This window comes from Lotus japonicus, chromosome 2 (genome assembly GCF_012489685.1).
Source record: "Lotus japonicus ecotype B-129 chromosome 2, LjGifu_v1.2".
Lineage (NCBI taxonomy): Eukaryota > Viridiplantae > Streptophyta > Magnoliopsida > Fabales > Fabaceae > Lotus > Lotus japonicus.
The window spans coordinates 66890771-66908880 of record NC_080042.1 but is presented as its reverse complement, the minus strand read 5'-3'; the positions used below and the strand labels follow the sequence as shown (position 1 = coordinate 66908880).

Genomic DNA, 18110 nt, shown 5'->3' with positions numbered 1-18110 from the left:
ATTCAAATTAATTTTACACATCCTTCTATCAAAGTCCATGACCAGCTGTGATTCCGAATAGCACCCCCTCAATATTAAGTTGATCATGCCTAATACATCGAAGGTGGAAATTTAGAAAAACCCACTGGAACAGTCAATGAGTTCCTAACATCCAGTAACCACAAATATCATGATATCAAGTTCCTAACGATTCCGCTACGGAATCACACACCCTCAACATAACACGTATAATGCCCATAAGGAATTTCTCTAAGATTCATTCTTCAGCTTCTAGCTTCCTTATAAACGCATCGGTGCAAGACTACTTTCTAGGCTTAGCGTGTCATTCTAAACCTCGTGTAACTTTTATAGTTAAAACACGAGTAACAGTCAAATAAAGTCTTAGTAGTTGTAATAACTATAAGTCAAGTTCAAACCGTAAAAGCTAGTTAGGTGTGTTGCACATTCTACGAGAGTAATGAAGAGCATGTTGTACTAGAATGAGAAAGAATAGTTAGAAGGTTACCATCGTTCTTGCGCTCTCCTCTGGTTAACCCCTCAGTTCCTTCACCGTCCATGATATAAACCCTTCCTTTAGCAGCAGGGCGCTTTCCCCTTACGGTGTTAACAAATTGCTCAACCTTGGGTGTCTTGCAGTTGTTGGCCAGATGTCCTGGTAGATCACACTTGAAACACCTCGGCTTCCCCTTCGGGCATTTCGTGGAGTAGTGCCCAATCTCCCCGCACTTGAAACATGTTATCTCACGGCTCCCAGCTTGGCTTCCTGCTCCTCCCGCAGCAGCAATCGTAGGCCTGTACGGTCCTGGGGTAAACCCTTCCCCCGTAGGACGCTGATAAGGCTTCTTCATCTGAAACTTTCCTTTTCCCTGAAAATTATGGGAACCCGACCTCATCGGTCCCCCAACTCCAGCTCTGTTCAACCTCTTGTTCTTCATCAATTCTACCTCTGTAGCCTTCTCAACCAAAGCCTGAAACCGCACAATCCCTAACGGTCTCACTGAGTCTTCAATGTCAGCTCTCAGTCCCCTCACAAAGCGCTTGCACATATAGGCTTCATCAACCTGATCACGGAAAAATAGGAAGTGTTTGGCCAAAGATTCCAACTTAGCAGCATATTCCGGAATAGTCATGCTCCCTTGACGAAGAGTCAGAAACTGCGACTCACGCTCGTCACGAGCACTATCAGGAAAATACTTCTCCAGAAAAGCAGCACGAAAAGAATTCCAGTTCACCTCAACATGGTTTGCCTCCATCATCCCTCTAGCGCCCCTCCACCAGTACTCAGCATCGCCCAGCAGTAGATAAGTTGCCAGGCCCACCTTGGCCCCTTCAGCAGTCCGCAGCACCTCGAAAATCTTCTCTATCTCTTGGATCCAGAGATCCGCCTCGTCCGGGTCAGTCCCACCCGTGAACTTGGGTGGATTCTTTCTTCTGAAATTATTCAATCCCCTGCTCTGGTCCAGAGATGCTTCTCTCTGATGCAGGTGTAGCTCGCGTGCGTCCTCAGTAGCACGCCTCTGTGCATTGTCATTCGTTTGTACAGTCATCGCTTGGACCAAAGTGGCCACCATCTCAGAAAGTTGGTTCGCGTTCACCATGTTCTGTATTCGTTTAGCAAACAGTCAGTACCAATCAAAAGATAGTATTATGCATAGCTATACAATATGATTAGGTAGCGACTTTAATCAATTAAAGCGAAAATCGCTTAGCAGACAGACAATCAAGGTTTTACTCTTTGCAGAGTCACACAACTCAGCACAGAAGACCTATTCCCCAAAGACTCTCGAAAGACTCGACAAGCTCTGATACCACAATGTAACACCCCGATTTCCGGGTGTCACTTAGTAACTTGAAAATAAAATAAAGCGGAAAATACAGGTATATTTTTTTTCGTTTTCCTTTAGAATGAAGAACATTTCAAACTAAAAACTCAACCCCAAAATGCGATAAACATAAACTAATATACAATACTATTACAGTCCTGCTGTAACTAAAAGCATCGTCACGAGTATCCTCAAGTGACGGCAAGGTTTACAAGTTTTTAGAAAGCATAATTAGTTCGAAATATTATACAAGTGACAGAAGGGAATAGTCAGCCCCAGATGGCCTCCTCCAGACCTCTACAACCGACTACTCCATGTGATTCCCAACTACGGAGAACCACACGAAAGTAACGTGTCGGGGACCTACCCTGCCCCAAAATATGAATGACGAATCAGAGCTATGACAGTAACAACCAACTCAAAAGACTCTAACCACCCATATCCCACACTACTATCATCGACCCTCCCTCGATCAGGCATGAAGTCCGGGTCCTCGTCGAAAGCTTCAGTAATAGTCATTTCGCTCCGGGTCTTTCCCGCACAACGAATCATCACGAACCGGCTGACGGACGCCTGGCAGCAGGCCGACCGCCCAAACACAAACATACAAACAAAGCCAAGGCGCTAGGGTCAACTTACAGAATACAACAGATATACAATCAACATGCGATAAAGGGGGTATACATATATGTTGTATATATACATATAAGTTTTGTATTGCCTACCCTAAGGTATATACATAGCATGTTATCGAATCTCTTACCCTATTCAATCATCAAATCATCAGATCTCAACAACTATAGTTAGAGTGCATGATATGTCATGCAACGTCAATCATAAGAAGATGCATTGTGTACCAATGCAGAATATGCTGACACAAATCCGAATAACGTCACTCTGCTTGGCGACGGGACAAACCAACGGTATTGCCACTTAAAGGCTGGGCACCTCGAGACGGTAAGGCTGGGAAAATTACTTCAATAGGCTTCGAGGACCCGTGTATGACAAATTGGTTAAGGAGTTCTGGAAGCACGCTGACTGCGATGACACTCAGGTGGTCTCCCACATTGCTGGAAGGAGAATCATAATTACTGAGAAGTCATTCGTGAATCTGCAGGGTGCAGACACTGCACGTGGGTATCGATTCCAATTCACTGAATCGAAGCTGAAACCCAAAACGAAGGATGAGACCAACAAGGCCCTATACACCACTTACAAACCGGGCAAGACTAATTACAAGGTGGTGGATCTTCATCCCAAGCTCAGAATCTGGCACAAGATTCTGCTGAACTGTATCAACGAGAGGCCAAAGGGCAGTTCCCCAGATTACATCAACTTCTGCCAGAAGGCAATGCTAGTTTTCATCCAAGACAAGAGGAAACTCTGCCTCCCCTTCTTCCTGTTCTCTTACCTGAAGGAATGTATCAGGAAGTCAAGGACTACTGCCTCCATCAAGTCCGCCATCAAGTATATCCCCTTTGGGAGATTGCTGTCTGATCTCTTCATTGAGAGCGGCCTTGTACAAGATCTGGTCAATACTGGATGCACAGAGGATCTGACCACCATCGTCAGTGATGTCTTCACTGCTAATTCCTTGAAGAAGATGGGTCTAGTCAAGAAGAAAATAGCTCCTACTCATGAAGACACATCTTCTGAAATCAGAAAAAGAAGAGTCCCTCTGAACGACTTTCCTTTGTGGACCCAGGCAGACAACCCTGAAGCAATTAGGTGCTTCGTTGATGATTTGAGGAATCAAGGCTATGAGATTGATGTCGATGAGTTTTTCAGACTGCTGCCTCCAGCTCCAGTGTTTGACTCTCCTCCCAAGAGGAAAGCTCAGAGGAAGATGATCTTAGAAGAATCCTCTGAGGAATCAGATGTCCCTCTGAAGAAGAAGAAGAAGGCTGACCAAACCAAGAGAAAACATGATGAAACCAGCAAGCCAGATGATAGTGATGATGGTGACAATGAGGATGGTCCCCCTCCACCAAAGAAAAAGAAGCAAGTCAGAATAATGGAGAAGCCTACCCGGGTGGAACCAGCTGCTCAAGTGGTCAGAAGGACTGCAACTCCTTCCAGAGTGACTAGATCATCAGCGCAATCATCAAGTAAGTCTGTTGTTGCTTCTGATGATGATTTGAATTTATTTGATGCACTCCCCATTTCTGCTATGCTCAAACAATCTTCAAACCCACTCACTCCCATTCCTGAGTCCCAACCAGCTGCACAAACCACCTCTTCACCAAATTCCCCAAGGTCTTCATTTTTCCAACCTTCTCCAAATGAAGAACCTCTCTGGAACATGCTTCAGAACCAACCTTCTAGGCAAGATGAACCAATCTCACCCATCACAATCCAACAAGAACCAATCATTCTTGAACCCTCTGGTCCTGAACTTACCATTCCTGTTCAACCACAACCAGAACCAGAACCCAGAGCATCCGCACGTAACACTGCCAGAACCACTGATACAGACTCCTCCACAGCCTATACACCTGTATCATTCCCAACCAATGTTGCTGACTCATCTCCCTCCAATAACTCTGAATCCATTAGAAAATTCATGGAGGTCAGAAAAGAAAAGGTGTCTACCCTAGAAGAGTATTATCTCACTTGTCCAAGCCCTAGGAGATATCCTGGCCCTAGACCTGAACGTCTAGTTGACCCAGATGAACCTATCTTGGCCAATCCTTTACATGAGGCAGACCCTTTGGCTCACCAGGCTCAACCTAACCCTGTCCAACAAGAGCCAGTTCAACCAGACCCAGAACAATCTGTGTCTACCCACTCTTCAGTTAGATCACCCAATCCTCTGGTTGACACTTCAGAACCACACCTTGGAGCCTCTGAACCTCATGTCCAATCCTTTGACATTGGCTCTCCCCAAGGTGCCTCTGAAGCTCACAGTAGCAATCACCCAGCCTCTCCAGAAACCAACCTCTCCATAGTTCCCTACACTCACCTCAGACCCACCTCTCTCTCTGAGTGCATCAATATTTTCAATCATGAAGCTTCATTGATGCTACGCAATGTGCAAGGTCGAACTGACCTGAGTGAGAACGCTGATTCTGTGGCTGAAGAGTGGAATAGTCTGAGCACTTGGCTAGTGGCTCAAGTTCCAGTTATGATGCAGCATCTGACTGCAGAAAGGAATCAGAGGATCGAGGCTGCAAAGCAGAGATTTGCAAGAAGGGTGGCTCTTCATGAACAAGAGCAGAGACACAAGCTTCTTGAAGCTATTGAAGAAGCCAAACGAAAGCAAGAGCAAGCAGAAGAAGCTGCACGTCAAGCAGCAGCTGAAGCTGAACAAGCAAGATTAGAGGCAGAACGACTTGAAGCTGAGGCTGAAGCCCTTAGATGCGAAGCACTTGCACTGGTGGTCTTCACTCCTGCTGCTTCTGCTTCCATTCCAGCTCCTCAAGCTGCTCAGAATGTTCCTTCCAGCTCTACACAGTCAAGCTCGTCCAGACTCGACATCATCGAACAGCGTCTTGACACTCATGAGTCTATGCTAATTGACATGAAGCACATGATGATGGAACTTCTGCGTCGATCTGATAAACCCTAGTTTCAGGATCTCCTCGCTTTTCCTTGTTTTTTTTTAAACTTTGTTTTATTTGGTTAACTTCTGTTTCTTTTTCTTTAGTTTTTATGCTTTGTTTGTTTGTGATTATTTATGCATATATATATATATATATATATATATATATTGTCACTCTGTGATTGCAAAAAAAAAAAAATTCTTTTTTTTTCATAATCTTATGCTTTTACATCATACATTATTTCTCCTTTCCCTCAAATCCTAGAATGGAGGATCCCTCCTCATTCTTCTGCACTCCTGGCGCTGCTCTGACCTCTCCTTCTCCAGACGCTCCAATGCATACTGGATGTTGTTGAGACTGACCTTTAGCTCATCCCTTTCCAGAATTTCTTCTGAAGTCTTGAGCTTCTCTTGTATGATCTCTTTTTCTTCCAGCAGCTTCAGTTCAAGCTGGCTGAGCTCTTGCACTTCCTCCACGAAGGCAAGGAATTATTCTAAGTCTCTCTTTAACTCTGGACGCAGGTCCTCTTCTAGCAGTGTCCTTGTCAGCTCTGCTATGGTTTTTGTACCCTCTGGATGCCTTATGTTTAGGAACAAATCCTCCTCAAATGCCTTCCTTCTGAGCTCTTCTAGTGCTATCTTGTATGATGCCATTTTCTTTTGATGATATTGATTGAGTGTGGAGCTTACCCGTTTCTAACCCGCTTTATATAAGCTCCCTTCGCGTCTTGGAAGTTATTACTCCTACAGTTTCTCAAGGTGAAGTCCTTGGTAACTGCAGTTCTCTTTACTCCCGTGGCCGGTGGTAAACGTTCTTCTCCCGCATTAACTCCATTCTTTAATTCGCTTAACTCTTATTCATGCATCGTTTCTTTCTCCGTTTTCTTAAACTTAGACCTTCTCTAAGGGGGAGTACCTTGTACTTCAAGCTAAGTTTTTCACACCCCATGCTTTTTGCTTATGACAAAAAGGGGGAGTACACCCAGTTTTTGATGTGTAAGCTGTGTTAGTGTGATTTATTTTTATTTTTGGAGAATTTAAGAGTTCCACCGTTATGACCATAGATGTGTCGTGGGGCAAATACAAGGAATACATTTCACTTCTTCTGAAGTGATTATATTTGACTCTGATATATAGTTGACTCTGATACCACTTATCGTTGACTCTGAATTCTTATGCGCTCTGATTATTCTATTTCATCTATGTCACGCGCCTTCACTTTGAACTCTTACATTTTTATTTAGCTCAGAATCTAGATATTTTTCTAACGTTTTCATTAAGTCTTAGATTCAGGGGGAGCTATGCTCAGAATCAAGCTGTGACTTGGATTCAGATTGAGCAAGATAAACTATTCACATCAGGATAAGTCTGACTCTATATCCCTAAACTCTGAGTGAATTCAGTTTATTGTTTAAGAATTGTTCATCAAAAATCTTGGTTTTGTCATCATCAAAAAGGGGGAGATTGTAAGATCAAGTTTTGATCGTGTTAGTACAACTCTTATGTTTTGATGATTACAAGTTACCTTTTGAGTATGAACAATTATGGTACTCTAACGTGTTTTTCTGAGTGTGTTGTTTACAGGCTCTGACCTCAATTCAATCTCACACAAATCAGAAGCATTGTGCATAAAGAGTGACCCAAGCAACGCTTTCGCAACATCTATGTTCACCATGAACAGTAGAAATGCTTCAGAAGATCTGAAGTTATACAAGCTCTGATAAGGACTCAGCCACTAGAAGTTCTGAAGATCCAGAAGTTCTGACAACCAAGCAACACTGAAGGTTCAGATGTTCTGATGGTGTGAAAGACTCTGAAGATCCAGAAGCTGAATAGTGGAAACTCTGATGTCCAGTAGCAAGAAACTCTGAAGACCATGTACTTCCCTCTGAGTTCAGAATCAGAAGATACAATGGTCAGAGGATCTGTGCTTTCCCTCTGACTCTGATCAACCGGCTTCACAAGTTCCAACATGAAGCATTCCCCTGATCAGAAGTCTCCTAGGTTTAAAGGTCAAGTCACTATCCAAGTACAAAAGCAACTGTACCTTCCTGACGACCTACCTAACAGTCTCAGACGCAGCAGAAGCTGGAATTTCCAGAACTGCCCTCCAACGGTAGCATTTCCATGCAGCGTTCAAACCCTAATCCTTGGAGTATAAATAGAGACTGAAGATTGAAAGATGCGGTTGGAAGAATTTACACAAGCACAAGCTATATTCAAAAACCTTCAAGCATTCTTTCATCTGAAATTCATTGTGTTTACTATTAGCTTTTCAGAAGCAAATCTCTTGTAAACATTCTTTGTTAAACAGTTTGTTTAGTTCCTTTAGGAGATCAAGGTTGATCGGATCCTAGAGAAGACTAAGAGAGTGAATCTTAGTGAGAGTTAAGTCAGTGTAATTGTTAGTCACTTGTAGGTTTCAAGTGCAGTTGTAACTCTTACCTGATTAGTGGATTGCCTTCATTCTAAGAAGGAAGAAATCACCTTAACGGGTGGATTGGATTAGCTTGAGTTATTTATCAAGTGAACCAGGACAAAATCCTTGTGTGCTTTTCTATCTCTTATCTTTAGCACTAAGTTCTCGAAAGATTTGTCAAAATCTTTAAGGTGGAAGCTTTATCTTGAAAACGTCATTCAACCCCCCCCCCCTTTCTACCGTTTTTCATACCTTCAGAGACATCTTCAAGGATTCAAAGATGCCCTTTGCAAACTCACGATCTGTAATCTTCTGGTACTCTTCATAAGAGATAGCACTTAGAAGAATTGCTCTAGCTTTGTGATGTTGTGAGTAAAGCTTCTTTTGATCTGCAGTCATCTCTGACCTTGTGATCTTCTTGCCTTCTGCATCAACTGGACGCTCATAGCCATCCATAATAATATCCCAGAGATCTGCATCGAAACCCAGAAAGAAACTTTCAAGTCTATCTTTCCAATATTCAAACCTTTGACCGTCGAACATGGGAGGCTTTGCATTGTAACCATCTTTTTGCGTTTCACTGGTGGTAGCCATTGTTTTTCACACCGGCCCGGATCACTGAACACTGTTAGGTATGGTAATCAGAACTTGCGCTCTGATACCAATTGAAGGTATGAAAAACGGTAGAAAGGGGGGGTTTGAATAACGTTTTCAAGATAAAACTTCCACCTTAAAGATTTTGAAAAATCTTTCGAGAACAGATAGGTGCTTAAGATAAGAGATAGAAAAGCACATAAGGATTTTATCCTGGTTCACTTGATAAATCACTCAAGCTAATCCAGTCCACCCGTTAAGGTGAATTCTTCCTTCTTAGAATGAAGGCAATCCACTAATCAGGTAAAGTGTTACAACTGCACTTGAAACCTACAAGTGACTAACAATTACACTGACTTAGCTCACACTAAGATTCACTCTCTTAGTCTTCTCTAGGATCCGATCAACCTTGATCTCCTAAAGGTAACTAAACAAACTGTTTAAGAAAGAATGTTTACAAAGGATTTGCTTCTGAAAGCTAATAGTAAACACAATGAGTTCAGATGAAAGAATGCTTAGAAAGTTTGAGTATAGCTTGCGCGTTTGTAATTCTTCCAACCGCATCTTTCAATCTTCAGCCTCTATTTATACTCCAAGGATTAGGGTTTGAACGCTGCATGGAAATGCTACCGTTGGAGGGCAGTTCTGGAAATTCCAGCTTCTGCTGTGGCTGATACAGTTAGGTAGGTCATCAGGATAGTACTATTGCTTTTGTACTTTGAAAGTGACTTGACCTTTAAACCTAGGAGACTTCTGATCAGGGGAATGCTTCATGTTGGAACTTGTGAAGCCGGTTGATCAGAGTCAGAGGGAAAGCACAGATCCTCTGTCCGTTGTATCTTCTGATTCTGAACTCAGAGGGAAGTGCACGGTCTTCAGAGTCATCTTGCTTCTGGATCTTCAGAGTCATCTACACCATCAGAACATCTGAACCTTCAGAGTTTCTTGGTTGTCAGAACGTCTGGATCTTCAGAGCCTCAAGTGACTGAGTCCATATCAGAGCTTGTATAACTTCAGATCTTCTGAAGCATTTCTACTGTTCAGAGTGAACATAGATGTTGCGAAAGCGTTGCTTGGGTCACTCTTTATGTACAGTGCTTCTGATTTGTGTGAGATTGAATTGAGGTCAGAGCCTGTAAGTAGCACACTCAGAAAAACACGTTAGAGTACCATAATTGTTCATACCCAAAAGATTAACTTGTAATCATCAAAACATAGAGTTGTACTACTCGATCAAAACTTGATCTTACAGCGGCATCTTCTGATGTAGTTGCTTCTGGTTCAGGAACTTCTGAATATTGGTCTTTATCTGAAATGGTTATGCTCATATCTGCAAACTTTTCAGTTAGCTTTGACTTGTCAGAGTCAAGCTTGTCATCAAATCTAACATGAATATATTCTTCAATAGTTTTAGATTCAATATTATAAACTCTATAACCCTTAGAACGTTCAGAATATCCTAGCAGATAGCATTTTGAATACTAAGAATCAAATTTATGCAATCCATCCTTAGTATTCAACATATCGCAAATGCAACCAAAAGGATGAAATTAAGAAATGTTGGGCTTTGTATTCTTCCACAATTCATAAGGAGTCTTATTCAGAATCGGTCTTATGGAGATTCTGTTTTGAATACAACACGCTGTGTTTACTGCCTCGACCCAGAAGTGTTTTGCCATGTCAGTTTCTTAGATCATGGTTCTAGCCATCTCTTGAAGGGTCCTGTTCTTCCTTTCCACTACTCCATTCTGCTGAAGAGTTCTAGGACAAGAGAAATCATGTGATATCCCATAGGTACCAAAGAGGTTCTCAAAATCCTCATTCTCAAAACTTTAAAGGAGTGAGTATGTGAGTTCATTCATTTAAAAAAAAAAGTATATGAGTTCATTCACGTATATACTATTAAATACTCTTTTTTTTTGTGTGTACCTTTTTTATTTTTTTATTTCTTTGAATTGAGAGAGGTTGTGGTGGACACATGGTTGAAAACATGTGCTAGGAAAAAGAAGGCATAGCCGTATAGATGAGATGGGTGTGTGTGTAATGAATGGTATCCGTAAGAATTAAGCACGAGTTTGTACTGTATACTAAAAGTCATCTTCCTAATTTTCTTGGATGCAGACTGCTTCCAAACTCCACATACGCGTCCCATTTTCCATCAAACTTGCTCTGTTCGCTTGGCTAGGCTCTGTTTCTGTTGCTATCTTTATCAAGTTTGGTGTATTGTTGGTTAGTCTGGGTCAAATCCTGGCCAGTTGTTCTTCTATTTAATTTCTCAATCATCTTCCAATTTTAATGTAGTTATCTAGTTCTAAATAACTAGCTGGTATATTACTGTCTTTCTCATGTATAGTACTATAATTCATCTAAAGTCAAATATATCCTACCTTAAATCTACACATCTTTTATCTCCAAAGAATGTATTTATCCTACTCCTTAATTTAATTTTATGCACCATAGTAATGCATTATAGAGGTACATGCATCCATAAATAAAGAAAAAGAACATAAAAGGCTATCACTATAGAGCAATAGAAGATTACCCAACAGAAAATTTTCCATATCACTGATCATAGGACTAGTAACAAACAACAATCCTGTGGAAGTTTGGTTCTTATAGCAAATGTTCTCGGATTATTTGTTTGATTTGTTTCCATGTAACTTTGAATACTCTTCATTTGTTTAAATTTAATTAATGTATTTATATTTGTAGGAGTAACTCTTTTACTCCATCAAATAATTTTTATTAAAAGTTTAGGTTGTTTAAACTCTAATCACCACCACATATTAAACATAATTTCAGGACTATATGTTGCTTACATATGTATTTCGAGGTCCTTTTAATCTGCTCCAATGATGCAAATTGATAATATTAAGTGAATAATTCATCATATAATTGATTAATTTATGCCGGATTTTAATGTCTTTATAAAATAAAAAAAATTAATATGCCAAGTAAAAATTGTAATGGATATATAAAATTTGCTCAAACTAATAAGTAGGGTTTTTGAGACCAAACATGTACTATCTAAGACATAAAAAATAAATTAGAAGATTTTATCACTAAGAAAATGTGTCGATTCAAGTGTTGGAATCATAAAATATACTATTTATCCATACATCACAAAGAGGTGTGTGACACATGTCATACAAGTGTCAATATTGTGTCGGTATCTAATACATGACACTACAAATTGTAATGGATATATAAAATTTGCTCAAACTAATAAGTAGGGTTTTTGAGACCAAACATGTACTATCTAAGACATAAAAAATAAATTAGAAGATTTTATCACTAAGAAAATGTGTCGATTCAAGTGTTGGAATCATAAAATATACTATTTATCCATACATCACAAAGAGGTGTGTGACACATGTCATACAAGTGTCAATATCGTGTCGGTATCTAATACATGACACTACATATTTGGGAAGTGTTTGTGCTTCATAGTCGGCCTTAATTTTTGTGTCCATAATGATAATTTAGTCGTAACGACAATCAATCTTGATGTGGAAAATCACATTTAATGTCTTCCCTTAGTACTCCCTTAGTACACCTGACTTGGTCGGTCGTAAGTGAGAAGATAATAGCAACGATTTATTAGCTGACTGACCAAATTTAGATCTTACACACACTATTAAATAAATTTGGGCAAGAGGCATACAGAGAAAGTAGGGATAGTAAAACAAGTTGGACTCGTCAGATCAACCGCCAACCTGCCAAAATGGGGCGCATCAGGTTGGGTGAACCCACCGACCCCTTTTAACATTCTAACCCACCAAGAAATGGGTTGGTTATGTTTTTACATTATTATCATTATTCTTTTCTATTTGTAAACAATTTTAAGTGGGTCAACATGTAGATCCGCTCGTTTTAGGTGAGCAATCTGCTAACCCGTTCTGTTTTGAGAGTATACTCACAATTTATATATATATTTTTGGCGGGCCAACCTACTAGCCCACACTAAAATGACCACAAGGAGTATTGGTTGAGCCGGGGCGGGATGAGGCAGGACGAGTTGGTGGATTTAGAAACTCCTATCTTAGCAAGAAAAATAAGGGGTTGTCTAAATGACCCATTAGAATGTTTGAGTTAAATAACTTCATCATCTAATCACATTGAAAATAAGTGGGTTAAATTTTTTATATTTTATTTATTAATTTATTTATAAAAGATCTTGTTCTATTAAATTGTGGGTTAATAACCCACATGCAGTCACTTAGACAATTCCACAAAAAGAAAATAGGATAAAAACCCATGAAGGGACCTAAATCAAATCCAATGCTACTTGTCTCGTTGAAAAAAAACATCTTATTTGTGGGTCCAAATTTATGTAACATAGCTGTAATACCATTAATCAAACATATATAAGACAACACAAGTCCAAGACTAGAAATAATTAACAGGTAAGAGCTGTCAATGCTGTTTATCAAAACCGTGACAAGTTAACAAAACAACAAAAATTAGACTCAGAAGAACAATTAAGTTGTTTCATAGCTTCTCAAGGTTAATTGTTACAAATAATTAATGCCTAACAAAAGGCTAATTATACATATTTCTATATATATAAGTTAGTTCTGTTCTTTGTTATTTTCTGGTCTAACTAACACACTAATGATTCAGTTGTAAGTAGTGAATAAAAAATATATATACTCATACGATATCAATACAAGGAATGGATTCTTCCATTTCAATTTTCAATCACTTCTCACTTTCTATAGTTATTACTTATTAATATACAAAATTCCACCCTTTACCAAAAGTCTTTCAACTTTAGAAGGAATTCTATACATACAACTTGTCATATTCAACTTAAGCAAATGCTACAGTACTTAACTAAATGTACCCAAATAATTTAATGCATATATGAGGCATGGTAAAGTAAGCCAAGAAGTATAGTAATTAGTGATGGACCAGAATTGCACAAGAATGGCCATTTCAACAACCACCACCCCTTTCATATTCCCAAAGATGCTACAGTACACCAACTCCACCATCATAAGTAAAAGCAACGAAACTTGCAAAATTTCTTTAAAAGGACAAAAGAAGAGTCACATTCTTCCAAGTTTGGAGGTTGTAGTAGGGTCTTTGTTTGGAAGCAAAGGAGTGTGTGAAGACAAAAAACAGAACAAAAAAAGTAATGGAAGCCTATGATAGAAAAGAGAGAGTTCCATTGATCATTTTTTTTTTTTTTGAAATAAGAGTTCCATTGATCATTGATCCAAAAGGAAAAGCTAAAAAGTCCCTTTAATTGGCTCTTCTGCTTCTGTCACCTGCATAGAGAAACCTTCAGAGATCATCATCAACCACAACCTGAAAATAGACACTTTTGCACATTCTCAACAGGCAGATCCAATCTTTTTGTCCCAATTCTCTGCACCACCAAAGGTACCCACCACAAGATCTCATTCATAATTTCATTTACAATCATCACCAATGCTGCTAAGAAGCTCCATTACCAGTACCAAGAAGTTCTTTCAAAAGACTGTAAAGAACTTCAAGTCCTTATTTTCCACTGGCTACCAAAAACTTCCCAAAAGTCCTTCACACACTCCTTGTTCTGTTTCTGCAATGAATGCCATGGACATGAACAGCAACACCAGCTATCATGACATGGAGAAGTTGTATTCTGATTTCAGTGACCAATGGGAGGAAGAAAAAGAAAAGGAATGGAGAAGAATCAAGAAGAAAGCAGCTGCATTGCCATCTCCAACACAGCAAGAAAATAAGGTCTATAATGGAAGCAAGAAAATGCAGGAGGGGAAAACAGAGGAATTTGCCAAGAAAAACAATAAGAGGAGCTTAACCCTTCAGAGTACAAAGCAGAAGGATTCATCTTTTAATTCTATGGGAATGAAAGAACACAGATACTTCATGGTGAGACAGAAGCTGAGGGAATTGGAGATGCTGGACATGAGCAATGAGGATCATCTGATGGACATTGAAGAGGTTCTTCATTACTATTCTCTGCTCACTTGCCCTGTTTATCTTGACATTGTGGATAGATTCTTCTTGGAAATGTACTCAGAGTTGTCTGGTCCGGTACTGTGGCCTGATACACCTCGCAGTGTTAACTCTAGGCTGAAGCTAAGATATCAGTGAAGAGTAATGATAAGTAGACATATTGGATTCTCGCCACACCCATCTGACATTCACAGTACCGGCGGTTCTATCTGCAAACATTGGCGACGGTGTGGCCAATTCTGCATGTCCGCCCATCATTAGTCATCTGTTTGGTAACTTATTAGCCTGATCTCAGGATCATTTAATGTTTTCTTAAGTTGATTTGAAGTGTTTGTTGACATTTATGTTCATAGATGACACTAGCTGTTTGTTTTTGGTGTTTCTGAATAATTCAAAATTGTTTTGTTCAATTGTTTCATTGATCAATGTATTGATTTGGCGTACAATAGAAAGGAAAGTTCAGAATGGTTTCTAGATGTTGCTGTGTTTGTGAAAATATGTGTTTTTGAAGATGGTGTTTCACTGTCTCTTAGAGCAACTCCAACGGGAGTTGCTTAGCATGGTTCCTTAAGTTAAGCTGCGTTCCTTATTTTTCTCCCCCATTGGAGCTTGCTGAGGTGGCGTTGCTAACATCCGAAAGTTAAGCAACGTTGCTTAAATAAGCAACGCTCCTTAACTTGCTGAAGCTTAATAAAAAACTGTTTTTTCTCTTACATTCAGCAACAGAAATCGTTAAAAGAAGAGGGAAGAACACATCCATGAACAACAATCCATTAAATTTCAGAAATTTCAACAATCCAAAATTTCAGAAATATATAACACAGATTTAACAATTAAAATACAAAAAAATCAAAAAAATTACACAAAAAATGGAGAGGATCTGTGATGGCGACGGAGATGGTCTCTTGCATGTCGTCGATCTGATGGCTGGAACCTCCGTTCTCTTGCATGTCGCCGATCTGATTTGAACGAGGGTTGAACGATGAAGCTTCGAGTGAGAGAGAACGCAGATGGAGGCAGAAAGAGGGTTTGAACGAGGGTTGAACGATGAAGCTTCGATTTTGAACGGCAGAAAGAGGGTATTGACGGGTTTGAACGAGGAAGCTTCGATTGTGAACGATTTTGATGTGAGTTTGAGAGATGAAAGCTTCGATTTTGAACGGCAGAAAGAGGGTTTGAACGATTTTGAACGATGAAGCTTCGATTTTGAACGATTTTGATGTGAGTTTGAGAGATCAAAGCTTCGATTTTGACCGCGGATGGAGGCAGAAAGATGGTGAGAGATGTGAGTTTGAGAGATGAAGAGAGAAAGCTGTTTGTGGGTTTGACGTTTGAGAATGAAGCTTCCAGATCCAGAGAGTGAGAGAGAAAGAGGGTTTGTGTGGGTACTGGGTAGTGAAACCGTAGGAGAAAAAAAAAGAGAGTGGGAGAGTAAAGTGAAGGAAGCTTCGAGAATGCTTCTGCGTTCTGTTGCGTTTTGAGATTCATGGTGAGTAGGTCGGTGCGTTTTGAGCCTCATTGAGTCTGGGTCGGTGCGTTTTATGCCTCATTGTGAGTGGGTCGGTGCGTTTTGGACTGTAATGTATCCGTTTGGCCCAAAACAAGGAAAAAAAAATCATTATTTTCAAGTTTAATTATTTTCAAGTATAAATAAGATGTTTGTACCATTTTTTTTTTACTTTTTTACACAACTACACTTTCACACAATTTCATTCTTCCCACATACTCAATGGATCCTTCTTTTCAAGCTTATTGTGAGTACTTGAAAAATCAATCTTCTACTACTCTTGAAAATTCTTCAAATCCACAAAGCTCAATGTATCAAACACCTCCATACCAAGTCTCACAACAACCACCTCCAAACCAAGTCTCAATACAACCACCTCCATACCAAGTCTCACAACAACAAACAATCTTTTACCAAAACCAACCACATTATGCCGGTAACAATTCTCCAAATCTACAATATGTAATGTATCAACAGCAACCATGCATTTACCAACCACATGCTGGAGATGGTTCCCAAAATCCAACTCATTTTGTGCATCCATCACCACCACCACCAAACTCCTATAGCCCTCAAATTAGTAGCAGTAGTGAAAAAGTACCTGAAACACAATTTGAAGGTATGGTTGATGAGCTTGATGAGACTACTTTCCCTGCTAAAGGAGATGGCCAGAAACCCAAAAAACAACGCTTGAAATGGTGCGAAAATGACGATATAATTCTTCTTCAGACATGGCTCAACATTTCAAAGGATTCGGTAACAGGAACTGATCAAAAGGCTGAAACCTTTTGGTGGAGGATTGAACATCAATACAACAAGTACCGCAAAGTAGGTTCTCCTGAGAGGCAATGGTCTCAACTGAAGTCTCGCTTTCATACATTGAGTAAAGCGGTCTCAACTTTTGTCGGTTGCTACAAGAAAGTTACCAACCCTCCGAAGAGCGGCTACTCTGAGAGAGATATCATGGCTGATGCATGTTCATTGTATAATGCAATGGAAAAGACTAAAACATTCAGTTTTGAGCATGCATGGCGGGTGTTGAAAGATGAACCCAAGTGGAAAGGAGAAGCAATCCCAATCTATTCTCAGCAGTCACAACATTCTACTGATGGGGTGCACACATCAATCGATGGTTCAGAACATGAGGTAGTACAAATATTTTCCCGTCCACAAGATGTAAGATGAATTGAGGACTTCACGCTACCCAATAGGTCAGAAAGGATTAGAGAAAAGGTAATATAGCTACTTGGCATTTGTTTGGGATCTTTTACTACACTATATCTAGAATACACTAATAGTATAAGCTGTTTCGCATATATATTTTTTGAAAGCAAAATTTTATTAAATAAAAAGTCGAGATACAAATTCTTTCAACAAAGGAATAATTACAACGACAGAAACAACGACCATAAACAGCGACCGCAAAACACGACAACAAACAACGACCGTAAATTTAATTATAACATGATAAAATAGTGACACGACAAGCAAAACACTTACTACGGATAAGAAATCAAAACCACTAGTAACCAAGATTTTTTGACGGTTTTGTAACGACATGGTTTTTGTAGGTGTTGACCTTTCAGTAACTTTTATCAATTGTTATGGTCATCGGAAAACTTTAGTGATCTAAATTATCAGTAAATTATTGGCGGTGATAAAGTTGTCACTATAATTTCTATTTTCTTTTAAAAAAACTAACATACAAGATTAATAATAATAAAAATTACAATAAACTATCCATCTGATCCTCATTAGCAGCACTAGCACAATCATGTGCTGATAACAACTTTTGAACCAATTTTGCCAAATGAGTTATTGGTAGGGAGAAACCCAACCAAGCAAAATCAAAGAAAGAAAACGAAAACAAAATTAAGAGAAGAAGATAAAATGAAGGCTTTTGCCAAATTTCTTGTTAATGTTTCATAATGGAAACCATACAAACTTATACTAGCTATCCACTCTAAGGGATGAAAGATAACCTTACATGTGTCACCATCATAAAAAGTAGAATATTCTAGAACATGGATCTAAATAATAAACTAGAAATAATAATAACTAATTATAATTAGCCTAGTAACTTGAGGCTCATAAAGGATGTAGCTATAGAAGCCCATTGAGGATACAACCCTCTACCAGTTATCTATGAAGATATTTGTTGTATCTGCCTATCATGTTGAGCCTTCTATTGCTTCATTTGCTGTTTTAGAGCATCATTGTTCTATAGCATACTCTCCATCATGTCATGTTACTCTTGAGGAA

The 18110-nt window shown here is 39.4% G+C and overlaps 2 protein-coding genes across 2 annotated transcripts; both read left to right on the top strand.

The window, feature by feature from the left end:
• Nucleotides 1-13437: 13437 nt before the first annotated feature.
• LOC130735572 (uncharacterized) lies at nucleotides 13438-14806 on the top strand. The gene has a single exon (XM_057587511.1). The coding sequence runs from the start codon at nucleotides 13814-13816 to the stop codon at nucleotides 14477-14479; it is 666 nt and encodes a 221-aa protein (XP_057443494.1). The 5' UTR covers nucleotides 13438-13813; the 3' UTR covers nucleotides 14480-14806.
• Nucleotides 14807-16070: 1264 nt separating this feature from the next.
• LOC130736892 (glutathione S-transferase T3-like) lies at nucleotides 16071-17033 on the top strand. The gene has a single exon (XM_057588665.1). The coding sequence runs from the start codon at nucleotides 16071-16073 to the stop codon at nucleotides 17031-17033; it is 963 nt and encodes a 320-aa protein (XP_057444648.1).
• Nucleotides 17034-18110: the final 1077 nt, after the last annotated feature.